Consider the following 18,153-nt stretch of genomic DNA (forward strand, 5'->3'; position numbering starts at 1 on the left):
CCAAACTGTCTGGGGCTTCAACCAGACCCATTTGTCACAGCTGCTTGTTATTGGTTGATGAGGTATCCTGGGAGGTGAGGTCTTTTCTAACATCCTCCAAAGTTGTTTTAGGTGGACAACCGCTTCACTCCACTTTTAAATGATTTCTGCTGCTCAAAGCTCACTCTGAGGTATTAATTTATATTGTTTGGGGGCAACATTAGGAGAGTCGGGTATTTTCCTGCCTTATTCTGCCATCTTCCCTCCTAAGAGTTCCAGCAGCTTGGCCAACTTAACAATTAGAAATTAATGGACTAGGCTCAGAACAGAAAAAGTTACCCAATGACAACACTGATCGTCTGATGTGTGGATGAAGTTGAGACAATTAGATGGTGACATTGATGACAAAAAAGTCTTATTTGAAATTGAAATGACTGAGGAGGGATAAACAAGTAGTACCGAGAGCAGCACGGCAACCCACGAATTGTGTGATTAGAGCGGTGACAGCAGCAGTTAGCATTTACATGGGGCTCTAAGGCTTGAAAACATCTTACAAATTCCATCTTATTCCACCAGCCCTGGGATACTGCTGAGCCCCGAGGACCACAGGACCTCTTTATCTGCCTCGTAACCAAACCCTCTTAGATGTCGTCTCTCCCACTAGATCAAGAGCTCTTTGAGAGCGTGGACTGTCTTACTTTTCTATCAGCCCCAGCATTTAGCACAACGTTGCGCATAGTGAGTGCTTTGCTGCTGTTTTTCAGTCATGTCTGACTCTTCGTGACCCCATTTGGGGTTTTCTTGGCAAAGATACTGGGGCGGTTGGCCATTTCCTTCTCCAGTTCATTTTACAGATGAGGAAACTGAATCAAACAGGGTGAAATGACTTGCCCAAGGTCACACAGCTAGTGCATGAGGTTGGATTTGAACTCAAGTATTCCTGACTCCAGGCTGGGTGCTCTGTCTGCCCTTAGTAAGTGCTTAAGATATGCTTATTCATTTATTCATCAGGATATTTAGACAGACTTGCCCAGGGTCAGAGAACTGGCAAGTGGCTGGAATAGGATTTTAACTTGAGTTTTCTGGACTCCAGATCAGGTAGCTGATTCTAATAATGGCACCTATGTCTTAGACAAGTCCTGGGGACCAAATGGAAAAGCCTAATCAGAGCAGAAGCTGGATTATGCTGAAAAATGGTATATCGTTTTCAAGGACAGCACTTTGTTTTCTGATACATCAAGCTGTTTTTTCCCATCAGTTTCCTTTAATTGGAACAGTATAGCTTGGAACCATACATGACCATAACCTCTAAGAGAACAAAAATTGTGCAAGACCCAAAGGGTCATTGACAGAGAGATGATTGGTCTTGTAGGGCAACAGAGCTTGGTCACTGACATTTCATCTAAAAGAAATAGGACAAAAGAAATGTGACAAAAGACGTATGACGAAAGATATGTGACAACACGTGACAAACAAAAGACAATAAAAGAAATACGACAAAAGAGATATGAGATTGAACAGTTACCTCTCCAGGCTCCAGAGCAAAGTGAAGGAACAAAATCGTCCTCAAAAAGGTTGCAGGTCGTTTGTCAGGGACAGTTTAAGGGACTCAGGAGTCAACAGCCTTCCTGAAATCGTCCCCAAATGCCTGTCTCAATATCTCTAATGCCCATGGAATCACATTAGTAGGCACTATGCAATGAAGGACAATACCTTTATCATCTAGTAATGGGAAATGACCCTGGTTCCTCTTACTGACACTGAGCCAAGTTGATTCCTGATTTGCCTCTTTGCATCTGATCTGTCTCCATACGGGCTTTTCTCCTCACCTTATCCCTGCTGGGTAATTGAACTCTGACCCTGCAACTTCCATGTTTTGAGAAGCCAGGTTTGGCCTTCTTTTGCCTACTTGGCCCATCCTGGCCATCTCCTGACTGTTTGCTGCCCCACCCCCATCACCAACTCTCCTTTATGGATGCTATCACCTCCCATTAGAAGTTCCTTGAGGGGGGGGCGGAGCCAAGATGGTGGCTGGTAAGCAGGGACTAGAGTGAGCTCCGTACTGAGTCCCTCCAAAAACCTATAAAAAATGGCTCTGAACCAATTCTAGAACGGCAGAACCCACAGAACAGCAGAGGGAAGCAGGGCTCCAGCTCAGGACAGCCTGAATGGTCGCTGGGTGAGGTCTATTCCACACGGAGCTGGGAGCTGGGAACGGAGTGGAGCAGAGCCCAGCCTGAGCGGCGTGGACCATCCAGACCAGAAGCCGGGCAGAGGGGGCCCTAGCGCCCTGAATATGTGAGGTGCGGCAGTTACCAGACCCCTCGACCCACAAACACCAAAGACTGTGGAGAAGGTTAGTGGGAAAAGCTGAGGGAGTGGAAGGAGTCCCTGGTTCAGCTTCCAGTGGGGGCAGTGGAGGTGGGGCAGCTACAGCTGTTGTTACTTCCGGCTCCAGGCCCACCTGGTGGGAGAAATTAAGTGGCGGATCAGAGCAGGGGTGCACAGCCTGCCGAAGATCTAAGCCCAGTCTGGACTGGGGGTTGTTGGGGAAGGAGCAGTGTGGGTCTGACAGAGCTGGCACCTCCCCCCCAAACGTGGAACATAGAACTCGTTAGTCTACAAGCAGTCATACCCCACTGAAAAACTCAAGGGTCAAGTTAGTTGGTTGGGAATATGGCCAGGCAGCAAAAGCACACCCAGATTCAGTCTCAGACTTTGGATTCTTTCTTTGCTGACAAAGAAGACCAAAACATACAGCCTAAAGAAGACAACAAAGTCATAGAGCCTACAACCAAAGCCTCCAAGAAAAACATGAACTGGTCCCAGACCATGGAAGAACTCAAAAAGGAGTTGGAAAAGCAAGTTAGAGAAGTAGAGGAAAAATTGGGAAGAGAAATGAGAAGGATGCGAGAAAACCATGAAAAACAAGTCAATGACTTGCTAAAGGAGACCCAAAAAAATACTGAAAAATACACTGAAGAAAACAACACCTTAAAAAATAGACTAACTCAAATGGCAAAAGAGCTCCAAAAAGCCAATGAGCAGAAGAATGCCTTGAAAGGCAGAATTAGCCAAATGGAAAAGGAGGTCCAAAAGACCACTGAAGAAAATACTACTTTAAAAATTAGATTGGAGCAAGTGGAAGCTAGTGACTTTATGAGAAATCAGGATATTATAAAACAGAACCAGAGGAATGAAAAAATGGAAGACAATGTGAAATATCTCCTTGGAAAAACCACTGACCTGGAAAATAGATCCAGGAGAGATAATTTAAAAATTATTGGACTACCTGAAAGCCATGATCAAAAAAAGAGCCTAGATATCATCTTTCAAGAAATTATCAAGGAGAACTGCCCTGATATTCTAGAGCCACAGGGCAAAATAGAAATTGAAAGAATCCATCGATCGTCTCCTCAAATAGATCCCAAAAAGAAATCTCCTAGGAATATTATTGCCAAATTCCAGAGCTCCCAGATCAAGGAGAAAATACTGCAAGCAGCCAGAAAGAAACAATTTGAGTATTGTGGAAACCCAATCAGAATAACCCAAGATCTGGCAGCTTCTACATTAAGAGATCGAAGGGCTTGGAATGCGATATTCCGGAGGTCAATGGAGCTAGGATTAAAACCTAGAATCACCTACCCAGCAAAACTGAGTATCATGTTCCAAGGCAAAATATGGAGTTTCAATAAAATAGAGGACTTTCAAGCTTTCTCAGTGAAAAGACCAGAACTGAATAGAAAATTTGACTTTCAAACACAAGAATCAAGAGAAGCATGAAAAGGTAATCAAGAAACGGAAATTGCAAGGGACTTACTAAAGTTGAACTGTTTTGTTTACATTCCTACATGGAAAGATGATGTGTATGATTCATGAGACCTCAGTATTAGGGAAGTTGAAGGGAATATGCATATATATATGTTTATGTGTGTATATATATATATATGTGTCAATGTGTAAGTATGTATGTATCTATGTGTATATGTATGTATGTGTTTATATATATGTATATATATGTATATATATATGTAAAAGAGAGAGAGCAGACACAGGGTGAGTTGAAGATGAAGGGAAGATATCTAAAAGAAATAAAATGAAATTAAGGGATGAAGGAGCAACATACTGAGAGAGGGAGATAGGGAGAGATAGAATGGGGTGGATTATCTTGCATAAAGGTGGCAAGAGGAAGCAGTTCTGTGGGAGGAGGGGAGAGGGCAGGTGAGGGGGGAATGAGTGAACCTTGCTCTCATCAGAATTGGCCTGAGAGGGAATACCATACATACTCAGTTGGGTATCTTACCCCACAGGAAAGAAGAGGGAGGAAGATAAAAAAAAAAATAAAAGGGGGGGGATGATGGAGGGGAGGGCAGATGGGGGTGGAGGTAATCAAAACAAACACTTTGGAAAGGGGACAGGGTCAAGGGAGAAAATTCAATAAAGGGGGATGGGTTGGGAAGGAGCAAAATGAAGTTAGTCTTTCACAACACGAGTATTGTGGAAGGGTTATACATAATGATACATGTGTGGCCTAGGTTGAATTGCTCGACTTCTTAGGGAGGGTGGGTGAGAAGGGAAGAGGGGAGAGAATTTGGAACTCAAAGTTTTAAAATCAGATGTTCAAAAAAAAAAAGTTTTTGCATGCAACTAAAAAATAAGATAAACAGGCAATGGGGCGTAGAAATTTATCTTGCCCTACAAGAAAGGAAGGGTAAAGGGGATGAGAGGGGAGGGGGGGTGATAGAGGGGAGGGCTGACTGGGGAACAGGGCACCCAGAATATATGCCATCTTGAAGTGGGGGGGAGGGTAGAAATGGGGAGAAAATTTGTAATCCAAACTGTTGTGAAAATCAATGCTGAAAACTAAATATGTTAAATAAATAAATTTAAATTAAAAAAAAAAAAAGAAGTTCCTTGAGGGGAGCGACTACTGCTTTTTTTGTACTTATTCCCATAGAGCCTGACACACACGACTAACATAAATAACACAATGGACACTAAATAAAAGCTTTTTCTCTGGCCCTGAATGGGATAGAACCTTGGAGCACATGAAAGAAATCTAAGCTCCAAACAATTTACAGAACTATCTCCCTGACTTCCGTATAGTTCTTGGTACCCTAGTTTATGTGGCACCACCATACCCATCAACTGTAACTTCTAAAAGATAGCTTCAGATACCTACCTTGTTCAGAGTAAACCCCTTGGGAATCTGAAGACATTTCCCAGAAAGAAGACTATTCTCCTTGTGGTAATAATTAGGCCATACGTGTGGGGGTTTTCCTGGTGCCTGACAGCCAGATCTTTAAGGAATAGATTTTACTTTTTTCCCACTAGATAACTACTATCATCCTACTACTGCCTGATATGGAGATACCATTAGCACTGCCCTGTGAAAACTAACTACATGAGAAAATCCCTAAGACCTCAGCCCACTGTTAAAGAAGTGTTTAGGGTGTTAGCCTGCCTGAACCTAGCCCTCAACAGAGCAGTGGCTACTAGGCTACTACCCTCCATCTAAAGTTTCCAGCAACTGAGGTATTAGATTATCAGAAACTAGCAGCCCAATATCAATTAGATTTCTGCAGTGGAGATTGTTACTGATTTAATTGTCATTTCCTCATCTAATTTCCATCTTGTCAGAAATAAAGCTCTCTGAGGGAACCTGATCCTAATATTTTAAAGACTGGGACTTGTAGTCTAATCCTTGAAAACAGACCCCAATGTAACACACTTAGAACTCTGCCCTCTCATCAGTTGAGTAAGGGTTTCTGTTGCTGCTGTTTGTCCCTCTTTCTCAAAGAGGACCATGTGGTTGGTACGAGAACCTCTTGAGTGAGGCACAGTAATGCCCAAGATCTCAACAGGGAACAAGAAGGACATTTCTCTCCTGGTTTTAGCTTCATATCCTTTCTTTCTCTCTGTTTTGGTTTCTTCTTCTTCAATCTAAGAACTGAATGGCTTTGCCAATCTTGTTTTTTATGTACACCAGTGAAGAGGGAAGAAGGCACTGGTTCTCTCTCTCCTTTCTTTTCAAGAATGTTGGCCTAGATTTCCCACTCTGGATTCTGTTGCAAAATGCACTAACCTAAAACACAATTGTTTGTTTTGTTGATATAAGGAATATGGGCAAAACTTGTCTTCAGCTTATTAAATGTAACAAGGCTGATTCATATTCCTGTTTCTGCTCTGATACGAGACGGGTAAACTTGCAGCACTATCCTTGCTGGCAATCCTGCTGAGCCTGGCAAAGCCTGCATCATTTACCAAGTGTCTCAGGGAACCAGTGTAGGATACAGCGTACCATCTCAGGCAGCTCAGCACCTGCCAACTCCATCTGAAGCCATTACTGGATGGTTCCCAGTTCCAACAAAAACTCAAGAGTCATGAATGCAGGAGTCAAAGTGCTGAGGAATTTTGGGTTTGCAAGTTGGCTCACCTCACTGAGGTCTTCAGAGAGAAACAATGCAAAGTCAAGTCTAGAAGACCCAGAAAACTAACAAGAAAATCATAATGAACTTGTTCAAAAGAACAAGCCCCCCGGTGCTTGGCATCTCCATTTGTCAGCAGCAGCCTCTCATTCCGAGCTCCCTGAAGGAAAGGTTATTTCCATTATGGAAATCATGAGATTGATTGTAAAAATTGGGGACCAAGAAAAGGCTTGTTTCAAAAAGCATTGAAATGAATGCTTATGATGATAAGACTTGTTCAAAGGGGGGTAAATTTAAGTTATTGTTAGCTCATCACAAGTGATTCCCTCCCTCACCATGGGAAGAAAAGCAGAAGAAAAACAACTGTCCCAGTTGCTGGTACTCTCCTCTTGCTGAAGATACTTATAAGCATATTAATTCTAAATTAAACCTTATCTCTAAGCTACTTTACAAAAAAGCTCACAACCAAACCCACTTCCCAAGATTTTTTTCTATGATATTAGCTAATCTTTAAGTGTTATTACTCAAATTCTAGGTCTAAACAGCCTGTGACAAAAAGCACATTAACATTTAACAGCTGGTCAATATGGTCAAGTGAAGCCTATGGACAGGTCAGAATCACGTTTTTATGTGAAACAAAGGCTAAATTTCCAATAGAGGTTAGTGAAAATAAAGGTGCTAATTTCTTCCATCACCCCAGTTCACCCTGAAAGCTCTCCACAGATTCCTAAGGGACCTCAGGTTAATTAATTAATTCCTCAGGTTAATCACCACTGTTCTAAAGTCTTCCATTGAAAAGTGAGTTAAGAGAATATCATCCGGGCAGGTAGAAAAGCAGCATGTCCAAAACTTATCCAAGGAGTCATTCCAAAAATCATAGAAATAATTAATGCAGTTAAATCAAATGAACTTGATAATTAAAATGAGGAGCTTTTAAAAAAAGTTAGCAAGTTTGAAGAAAAATCAAGGCAAACCAAATTACTCACATCCACACTGAAAAAGGGAAATTTACTACAAGTGAAGAAGAAATAGAAGAAACTATCAGAAATTAGTTTGACCAATTATATGCCAACAAACCCAACAATTTAAGGAAAACAATTGAATACTTCATCAAAATATAAACTACTCAGATCATTAGAATTTAAATAACCTGATTTCAGAAAGAAATCTGAAACGGATGAGGGAGAGAGAGGAATTCCAGAACCAGGTGGATTTACAAGTTAATTCTGTCCAATATTGAAAAAAAAAATTCCAAAATCAGATAACCTGTTAACAAGGACCCTACTAGACTATGATAAAATATGGTTTTGAGGCCTAAAATGGGGAGAGGTGAAGGAGAGAAAGAAACCTATAGACTAATATCCTTTATGTATATTGACACAAAAATAGCTTTTTAACAACAATATTGCAAAAGAACTTTGAACCAAAATTCCAACAACTTCTAGTTTAGATGCTTGCCTACATAATGTCTCCCTCTTGCAAATTGAAAGTTGGTCAGTGCCAGGCACAGAAACAATCCAGATTAAGGCTTCTGGGCACTGTACAATGTGACTAGATTCCTAGAAATATGGCTTCCCACACAGGCTTCACATCAGTTTCAAACTGATAAAGTAATGGATCCAGAAAAATGCTCAATGACTATCAGGAAGATGGGAAAACCTACAGTTAAGGTGCAGAAAGCATCAGTCATCTGTTATTCTGAGAACTCCTCCCCACCCAGATGTTTCTTTAGGTTTTCAGATTTATAGCACCTCTTCCATCAGCTATCTCAAGGGGCAGAATGTGTTGAGTTATGTTACATTCTTTACAAATGAGCAATTGGAGATTTGAGAAATAATCTTAAATAGCAACACTTGGGTTCTCAAGATTTACACCTCCAAGAAAAAGTCAAGGTTTCATTTATCATTTTTAAATTGAAAAAGAGAAAACACAAGACCTAGAAAGATGACCTAATGCAAAGGAGTATTTTCTACTCACCTACTGTGTGTGAGGCTCCACACTAACAATGCTTCAGTAGCCACCTCAGCCCTGATTTCACAGCAGGACTCCCCCCATACCCCTACTATGTCCCCTCGAAATAAAATGATTATTTATTGGGGTAAAAAAAGGAAATTTTCGTAGGAGAAAGCAAAACCATAAAACATCTTTTAAAAAATAGAGACCACTTGACAGGATTCTAATCTTGAAAGAGAAAAATCTTAAGGAAACATTTCTGAAAGAAAAGACAGAAGAAAAAAACAACAAAAAAAGATATTTTCTCCGTGGTTAACTCTTCACACAGAAAATAGAGCATAAACTTAACTTCTGTCCTACAACTAAGGAGTTCATCCAGCTTCCTTTTACATGGTAAGGAAGGGGATTTGGAGCATGCTCACTGGGATCTGCTGACTCAGCAAAAACAGTCTTCTTAGCCTAAACCCAGTCAGCCCCTCTCCCTTCCCCACCTGAAGTGGCTGAGCTGGGTGGGTGGAGATAGGAGGGGAGGGAATGGGCATCACCTGAGGACGATATACTGGAACTAAATTGTTTTTAGTTTTTAAAAATTCCTTCCACACTCTAAGTAGAGCCTGGGTCATCAGTTCATTCCTCCTGGACCACTACGTTATTGTGGTACAGGGGCTCAGGTAGGTCAATGAAACAAGGAGCTTTGCCCTCCAGAGTTGCCCAAGACAGACAGGTCATAGTGAAGAGCTCTGCCAATAGGTGACCCACTGGAGAAGGAAATGGCAGACCACTCTATCTTTGCCAAGGAAACCCGATTAAAGTCTTATTAAAATGCTAAAAGATATGACAACAGAAGAAGGTGATGTGGTCCATGGGGTCACAAAGAGTCGGACATGACTGAATGAAGAAGTTAATTCAAGCTCTCTCAGAAATGAGTGGCTCTTGAAGGTCAGTTTCTTAGTAAAATTGAAAAAGAGAGGGTGGGAGCTTGGCTCTGTCTGGTGGCTGCAGTGTGGACTATATGCCCCTGGGGCCCAACTCTGGGGAGCTAAGCTAGGCAGCTCAGTGGGCTGGGGGGAGAGGGAGTTCTCCCTTGTTTTGGCTGCCTGAGGGATACTGGGAAGTCCCTTCTCTTCTCTCTCCCATTTTTAGGGAAGTGAAATGAGGGGTTTAGATTAGAGAGAGGGGGAAAGAAAAGTGCTCCCCAATGTAGTCATCAGATGGTCCCCTTTTCAAGGAACACTAGAACTAGACTGGGTGGTGTGTGCCCAGTAGCTTTCTGGAGGGTGATGAAATGACTCAAGAACACAGATGTCTGACTGAAGTCACTACTTGTTAGAAGAAATAGCATTCGATGCCATTAGGGTTAAGTGAAGGTTAGACTGAGAATGGCAGTGTCTATAGTGTCATTTTCATATCCCAAGATTATAGACTTCAAGTTGGGAGGGACCTGAAAACAGGTGTGGTTACATTACAGAACAAGGAGTCCTCAATCTGCAAGAAACCTTTTTATTAGAAGGTAAACTGAGGCCAAGGAGTTTAAGTAGCTTGTTGTGGTGTAGAATGCTGAACTCAAAAACAAAATTTCTTCACTAGAAGAAACAATAGGAATGAGAGGAAAAATCCTGCATTCAAACTTTTCAGACAGAGAAACTGAAGGCAAAATGTAACTTACCCAAGTTTGTCTTGTTTTAAAAGGGGAATTTTGGAAGATTTGTTTTTTTGTAAGTCTCTTTTAAGAAATCAAAGCAATGGTTCAATAGATGAAAAAAATCTGACAGCTTGTGTCGGTAAGCAAAATGGGCTCCTTAGCACTTAGTTCAACCAAGTGCCCTTGAATAGTTTGGCTTTTGTTTCCTTTGAGTGTATTTCATTGTATTTCATTCAGTGTATTTCATTCAGTGTATTTCATTGAGTCTTACTAAGTGCTAAACCCCAGGCTCTAACCCCTATTAGGTGTTAACCTAATCTACTTGGATGTGAACCTCCCAGGGTCCTAAGGGGAGGGACTAACTCAAGAGCCAATCATGGAGCCTAAATTCTGATCATTCAGATGACGTCTAAAACCCTATAAGAGGAGAGAACACCGCTTAGAGATTGAGACTTGTTGGAGCCAGCAACAGCTACAGCCGAAGCTGAAGACAAAGCCCAAGCCAAAGGAGCTGAAGAAGCAGGAGCTGCTGGTAGCAGGGATGACCCGAGTGTGGACCAGGCAGTGCTGAGCAAGGGCTTGAGGCCAGTGGGTAATCTTCTTACCGGAAGGGGGAAGCACGAATATGATTTTGTTTAATGCCATCATGTTTTTCTGTAGCCTCCTGGTTACTCTTGTGAGGCAGACTTATTGGGCCTGGAAGCTTTTGACCAGGATATCAAAATGGGGACACTGGTTTGTGGGTCTGCTACTTTGGAGCTTGAATAAATGCTTTAATTCTTCTGCCTTCTACCTAGAGAATTCCTTATATCCTGCGGTTCTGAACCATTCAGACATATATATATGATTCTCTTTGAAATCATAAATTCTGCCTTCATAATACACAGCTCTGTCTTACTTTACCCTTGTTTCTCTGCTTGATGGCAAGTATTTTCTTGTACTCTTGGCTTTTTTTAATGAAATAAACTTGTTCTTCTATTCCTCATTCCCATTAAAGTGCTTCATAGGAGATCAAAGGGATCTAGTTCCAGGGATAAACTAAAACTGGGATTTTTCAGTCCAGCATTTGGGGAGGGCGGGTGCCACCACAGTGGGTTAGGAAACATTTTGTCTTGAGCCTTGAATTAATCTGGTTTAGGCAGTTGCTTACCTGGTCCTTGCAATAAATGGATTTTGTTTTTTTGTTCAAAGAATGCAAGTTGGGAGAATCCTTGGGCAGCACTCTGTCTATATGTATGGCAGAGCGAGTTGGGTCTGCAATGAGTCTGCAGCTTATTTCTCTCCCTTTGAGTAAATAACTGTATTAGCAAGTCCCTGGAAACCAGGGCTTCAGCAGTCAAGTAGGTTACTGAAAAGCAACACTGAATAGGAGGGTAGAACAGCAGGATGCTTGTATAATTAGGTTTTTTTCCTTTCAAAGCCAATCACAGGAATACAATTAAAAGTACTTTCAATCTGACTACCTGCACTAAGTTTTGTTTTTTACAACTAGTAACAGAAAAATCTCAGCTTCTGCCTAACAAAGGGTGACCAGAATGACTCCAAGCCTTACTTATTTCCTTGAAGAACTCCAAGAAAGGTATGAGTGTTTATTTGCTTCAAAGGGTGGTAGTATAAAAGAGGGCTGAAGAACCTTGGTCGGTTTGGCCCCCATGAGGCCAAGGTAGGAACCTGGCCAAGGAGGCCAAAGCAGGACTTAAACTTAACATGAGAGAAATCTTCAGGAGCTATTTCAAAGTGGAATTGGCTCCTGGACCCCTAAATGGCCAGCAGTCTGGTGGACCCATCTTGCTAAGGCTGGGTCATCAGTTGGAGTCGGAGTAGGGACAATACATTCAGTAGCAATCTTTGCTAGTCGATCCGCATGTGCATTGTACTCACGTTCTGGTGTGGTCAGGGTTGCATGAGCATCAACATGAAAAACTGACAGATCTGTAACCAAAGACATGTCCCATATATTTTCCCATAACTCTTTACCCCAAACTTGTTTGCCATGAATCTCCCAATTCTGATTCCTCCATATAGGCATCCACGTAGCTAATCCATTAGCTACCGCCCACGAGTCAGTAAATATATGACACTGTCCTCCTTTCTCTGCTCTGATGGCCTGATGCACTGCCATCAGTTCAGCATATTGGCTACTTCCACCTATCCCAGAACTTTCCAGAGTTCTCCTTGTACAGGGGTTATAGGCTACTGCTTTCCAATGTCTCTTCTGTCCTAAATATTTTGCTGTCCCATCAGTAAACCAAGCATGTTTCTTCTGTTCTTCATTTAGTCCGTCATATCCATTATTCCATTTCACTAAGGATGGTACCATCTGTTGCCTAGATTCAAGGGGCTTTTCATTGCTCTCAGTATCAATGTTCGCCACAGATTCATGTAGAGCAGAAACTCCATTTTTGCCTGCTCTGGACCTATTCTGAATATACCACTTCCATTTGATTATGCTTGCCTCTTGTGCATGTCCAATTCTGTGAGAAGCTGGGGTACTCATTACCCAAGTCATAATTGGAATTCCAGGCCTTAATACCACTTCATGACCCAGAGTTAGTTGCTCAGTTTCTACTAAAGCCCAATATGCAGCTAACAGCTGCTTCTCAAAAGGTGTATATTGCACTCCAGATGAGGGCAGTTTCCTTGACCAAAAGCCTAAAGGTACACTTCGGCTTTGTTGTTTTTGCCACAGACTCCAATTTGCATAGTCATCTTGTACAGTCACTTGTAACTCCACTGGCCCATTTTGCATAGGCCATAAGTCTAGAGCTAATTGAATAGCAGCCTTTGCTTCCTCAAAAGCTCTACTTTGTTCAAGTCCCCAGTCAAATTCATATTTCTTTCTGGTGACTTTATACAAGGGTTTTAAAATCTGTCCCAAATGTGGGATGTGGTGTCTCCAATAACCAAACAGCCCTATGAACTTTTGGGCCTCTTTGTTATTGGTAGGGGTGGGAAAATCCTGGATTTTTTGTCGAGCTTGTGGGAGAATTTCTCGCAGTCCTCTATTCCACTGTATCCCCAAGAATTTTACAGTTTGAGCTGGACCTTGAACCTTTGCGGGGTTGATTTCCCATCCTTTGCTTTTCATATGGTCAATTAATAATGCTAAACTCTCCTCCACCTCCTTTATATTCTTTCCCTGTATCATGATGTCATCTATGTAATGTGTAAGCTGTACACCAGGTAACTTTAATTCATCCAAATGTTCAGCTACAATCCTGTGGCAAATAGTTGGGCTATGAATATATCCTTGTGGCAGGCGTGTAAATGTATACTGTCGGCCTTGCCAAGTAAAAGCAAACTGATTCCATTGCTTGGGGTCTATTGGGATTGTAAAGAAGGCATTGGCCAAATCAATAACTGCATACCAAGTCCCTTCACGTTTTTGTATTCTCTCTATTAAAGTAACCGTGTCTGGGACAGCAGCATACAAGGGAGGAGTCACTTTGTTCAGCTGTCTATAATCTACTGTCATCCTCCATGTTCCATCTGACTTTCGGACTGGCCAGACAGGGTTGTTCCATTGAGTAGTTGTAGGGACTAACACTCCTGCCTCAACACATTCTCTTATAGTGTTGGCAATTTCATCTTGCCCACCTGGCACACGATATTGCCTCAAAGTAATTATTTTAGAAGGTTCGGGCAAAGTGATTGGATCCATCTTGATTTTCCCCACTAAGACTGCATTAATGCCCATTTTCCTCACAGCAAATTGGTATTTCCCTTCGGGTAAATTTAAGGTCATACCCTTCAATATGTCTATTCCAATGATGTATTCGGGAATAGGCACAATAACCACACTATATTCTTTCTTGGGCAACTGTCCAATTTTCATCATTAATTTAACTTGCCTGGCTGATATTTCAGTCCCTCCTAGTCCTGTAATGGTAATAGGAGTTCCATGGCTGAACTTGTCTGGATTTCCATAAATAAGGGTGGCCTCGGCCCCAGTATCTATTAATGCCTCAGTTACCGTACTTGACCCATTTTTCCAATATATGGTCAAGTTAATGTGAGGTCTGCAATCCAGCCTGTGTATTTCCTTAATTTGGACTGGGGCTCGGCCTGTTCCCTAGTATTCCCTTTCATGTGATTCACTTGGGTTTGAAGGTTCAACATCTGTAGTATTTGCAGGAGCAGTTCTTATTTCCCTATTTCTCCTGTTATCAAGTCCTTTATCTCTATACATTCTATATAATTCATTGGTTGGAATTCCATCTATCATTTCAAAACCTACCCCTGCTCTCAATAAAGCAGTAAACATTTCTTTCCTTGTTACTCTCCTTTGGCGCCAAGTTTGCTGGTTATTCACCCTTCTCTCTCGAGGAGATCTATCCCTTCCCCAGTCACCTAAGTCATGTAACTGTAAAATCTTATTTATCACTGTTGTAAGACGGCTCCCTACTTCTCCAAGTAATAAATTCAAAATTAGTTGTTTATAAGCAGGGGGAGCTGTCCTAATTATTAAATTCCTATGAGGCAGTCCCATTGGATCATTGTAATATTTGTCTGCAGTTCCTATCATAATGGCAGTCTTCATTACCTCCTCCTTTAGTCTCATGATACAATCTCTAAGTGAATACCAGGGTCTGTGCTCAGTGGGCCACATAGAATCAGTAGCATATCTCTTATTGCATCCCACAGCGGCTAATGCCAACAGAGTAGTCCTGCTATCACCATCTCCTTGCTGATGATGTTCCCTAAAAGCTTGTTGAACTAGAGGATCATGGCTGATACCTATGAATCTCATGCAGTCTGTCCTATCCACTGATATTCCACTGGCCCCTTGATCACTGAGTCTTACCGTCCAAGATATCAATGGTTCTCCTATTCTTTGGCTGAATCTACTCAAAATATCTGTGACCTCTTGCGGTGAGAAATCTTCCTGAATTTCCCTTGTAACTGAATCTTCACCTTGGGTTTCTGTCTTCCTCCTTTGTATGGGTCGAGCCCTTGTCTGATCATTTAACCATCTCCTATTCTCTGTGTGAGGCACATCCTGAACCCCAGTAGTGTTTTGTGCCTCAGCCCCTAACATTGTCTCATTCTCTCCCCACTCACTTCCTCTGCCACCATGGCTAGGACGAAGCAGGCAGTCAGGCTCTTTCTGGGCTGGGTTGAAATGCACTCTGGGCTTTTTTGGTCTCCTGTTGCTCTTAGCCACATTAATAGAAAAGTTCTCATTTGAGTCAGTTTGGTCTCCTGCTATCTGAGATTCCCCTTCTTCCTGTGGGGTAGGAGTGCCCCCATGTCTTTCACTTAATCTCAATCTTTCGTATACTAGCCGGTAGGCTGATAACACTATCCAGCTTTGCCTAGATAGTGATGCCCCTGACTGAATCCCAACTTCTCGTAAACACTTTTCCAAATCCCTAGGATCTCCTCTCCGTAGCCTTGGTTCCCAGTTTTCACAGGGTCCAGCTTTTTTAGCCAATTCTTTTGCTAGGGAGGAATAAAATGGATCCTCCCATCCTGGGATATTCATCTCTTCCTCTGGAATTGTTCTGCTTCTAAATAGAGATCTTATACCTAGCAATCCCATCCTCGTCGCCAAATGTATTAGGAGGGCAGAGTTTATAATCTCAAAGAGGATCATAAACATGTCTGAAACGTTCGGAACCGCCGGATATAAGAAACTCTCAAAGTAGAAGGCAGAAGAATCAAAACATTTATTTAGGCTCCACAGTAACCAACCCATGAACCAGCAACCCCATTTTGATATATTGATCAAAAGCTTCCAGGCCCAATAAGTACGCCTTGAAAGAGTAACCAGGAGGCTACAGAGAAGCATGATTGCGTAAAGCAAAATCATGTTTCCCCCTCTATGGTAATAAGATTACCCACTGGACTGAAGTCTTTGTTCAGCTTCCTCCCGTAGGTCAGCTCTGCTACTGGCAGCTCCTGCTTCAGCTGTGGCTGTGGCTGTAACTGTAGCTGTAACTGTCGCTGTAACTGTCGCTGTAACTGTCTCTGGCTCCAACCGGAAAAGGAAAAGAGGATCTTCAAGCTGTCCTCTCCCCTCTTATAGAGTTTTTGACATCATCAAGCACCGCCTGAACGACCAGGGCCGATTGGTTCTTGACTTGGCCCCTCCCCCTAGCGTAGCCGTTAACACCTCCCCTCAGCCAGCCCCATGACTCATCACACAGGAAGTTGTCTGCTTCCTGGAATGCTCTTTGGGCTTCCTGCCCCGGAAGAGCAAGCCACAGTGTCCAGAGGCTCAATGAGGTAAGCTGAGTCATTCAAAGAAAACAAAGGCCATTCTGGCTACAACCCCATCCCTCCTCCTTCCTCTCTTTTTACCACCCCCCCCCCCATGCCTCCTCCTTCCTTTCCTTTCCTTTGTCTAGATCGCGCTCTCCATGCTTTCCTCCTCGTTTGTCTGGCTGTTACTTTGTCTTTACATATGTTCCTCTCTCTGTGCTCCTCTGGTAAATCTCCCTCTGCATTGCTGTCCATCTTCATTGCCTAGCCCATGTTTCTCTCTGAGATGTCTTTTTCTTTCAAAGAATGAGGATGTTTGTGTGCCTTAAAAAAAACAAAACAATGTTTAGATCTAATGGATGCCTTTCTCTGCAGGAAGCAATGGTGACCCAAACCTTTTGCTCATTTTTTCCACTGACCTGGAGCCCAGAGACATGCATCTGTCTCTCCATAACTCCTTCCCAGACTTTGCCATGATCTCAACGTGGAAGAATTTGCCAACTGGCAAGCCCCTAAACAGCGTTCCAACCTGGACAGTGAAGACGGAAGTCCCAGAATCCAGAGCCAGGTAGGCATGCCTCCAAAGAAGCCTCTCTTCAAGAGTAAGGAAGCAAAGTTGCTGGGTCGCTTAGACTTTCTGCCTGATTGGTATCTTTGCTTCTTTCTCATGTCCTCAGCTTTCTCCTTTCTCTGTGTAGTTCACAATTCATGGATGTAATCCTTTTTGGGGATCATTCTTGCACTTGCACATTTAGATCTGGCCACTGAGATCACTGGTCATTTTGGAGAGTGTATTTTTAGGTGAAATGATAAGGTTGAATGCCATATTATAAGGGGTTGAGTGAGAGGAGAGGAAGTGGAGGCCCCTATAGTAGATGACCTTTTAAAGGAGTTTCGGGGTATATGGGGTATTCAGGAAGTTCTAGCACCTCTGGTGTAAAAACTTGCTGAGCCCTTTCCAGGGTTTCTCATCCACTTTTGGTGTCCACCTATCACCCAACTCTCTCCTGTGGCTCCAAGAAGCTGTAGCATGTGCAGTGACCACACCCTGGTTAAAAACTGTCTCAGCAGATGGGATAAACCAGGCCCTGGATAACTGACAGGCTCCCAACCTGTCACTGAGTTAGGAGGATGTCCACCCCAAGCATGTGAAGATAACCAGGCAGAGTGAGCAGACGAGAACAATTTGTTCCAGTGGCCATGAAGGAAGCTGAAGCAGGTGCTATGGAGCATTTAGAACTTGGTCAGACAACCAAGATATCAAAGTCATCCACTGCATCCCAGGCCATCACCAGTCATCTTGACTTTTGTACTTCCATTGGACTTTGATGACTCTGGAAGAGAGAATGAGGCTTGATAACTCTGTAACTCTGCCTCACTTAAATCCAGTTCACGTGCAAGTCAACACATCATCCCATCATATCACTGGTCCTCTTCAAAATGTGAAGGATAAACAACAGCTACAAAGGACACAAGAGATATAGGATGATACTTAGCAGGGATGGAAGGGTCAAATTAGGGTTTTCTGAGGAAGGGGAAGACATGGGCATGTGTGTAAGCACTGGAAAATGAGCCAGTGGACAATTTTAATCCAGAGATTAAAAATAAATGAAGATATGAGGATGGCAAAAGGGGCAATTTGAAGGAGCTGAGATAGAATGGGATTGCTTGAGCAGGTGGGGGTTAACCTTGGTTAGGAATAAGTCCACTTCATCATGAGAAATAGGTGAAGGAGGAGAAAGTGGCAGGAGGAGGCGTGTGAGTGATAGGAGATGAAGAAAAGGGTAGAAGAGAGTTTATGGCAATGGCCTCAATTTTTTTTTGTAAAATATGAGATAAGGCATTAGATGAGACATTGGGAGGGGAAGCCATGGCATGTTTGAGAAGGGATAAGACAGTTTGGAAGAGCCATTGTGAAGAGTGAATTGATAAGGTGGGATTGCCTGG

General features: G+C 42.6%; 1 gene segment (V, D, J or C); it reads left to right on the forward strand.

Annotated features, from left to right (window-relative positions):
* Positions 1–16,924, forward strand: part of LOC118834193 — a 34,449-nt gene extending 17,525 nt beyond the window's left edge. The window contains 2 exon segments of the V gene segment in view: positions 16,672–16,808; positions 16,905–16,924. Of these exon segments, the coding sequence occupies positions 16,672–16,808; positions 16,905–16,924 (157 nt within the window).
* The last annotated feature ends 1,229 nt before the right edge of the window (positions 16,925–18,153 follow it).

The sequence above is a fragment of the Trichosurus vulpecula genome, chromosome 1, assembly GCF_011100635.1.
Source record: "Trichosurus vulpecula isolate mTriVul1 chromosome 1, mTriVul1.pri, whole genome shotgun sequence".
Classification (NCBI taxonomy): domain Eukaryota; kingdom Metazoa; phylum Chordata; class Mammalia; order Diprotodontia; family Phalangeridae; genus Trichosurus; species Trichosurus vulpecula.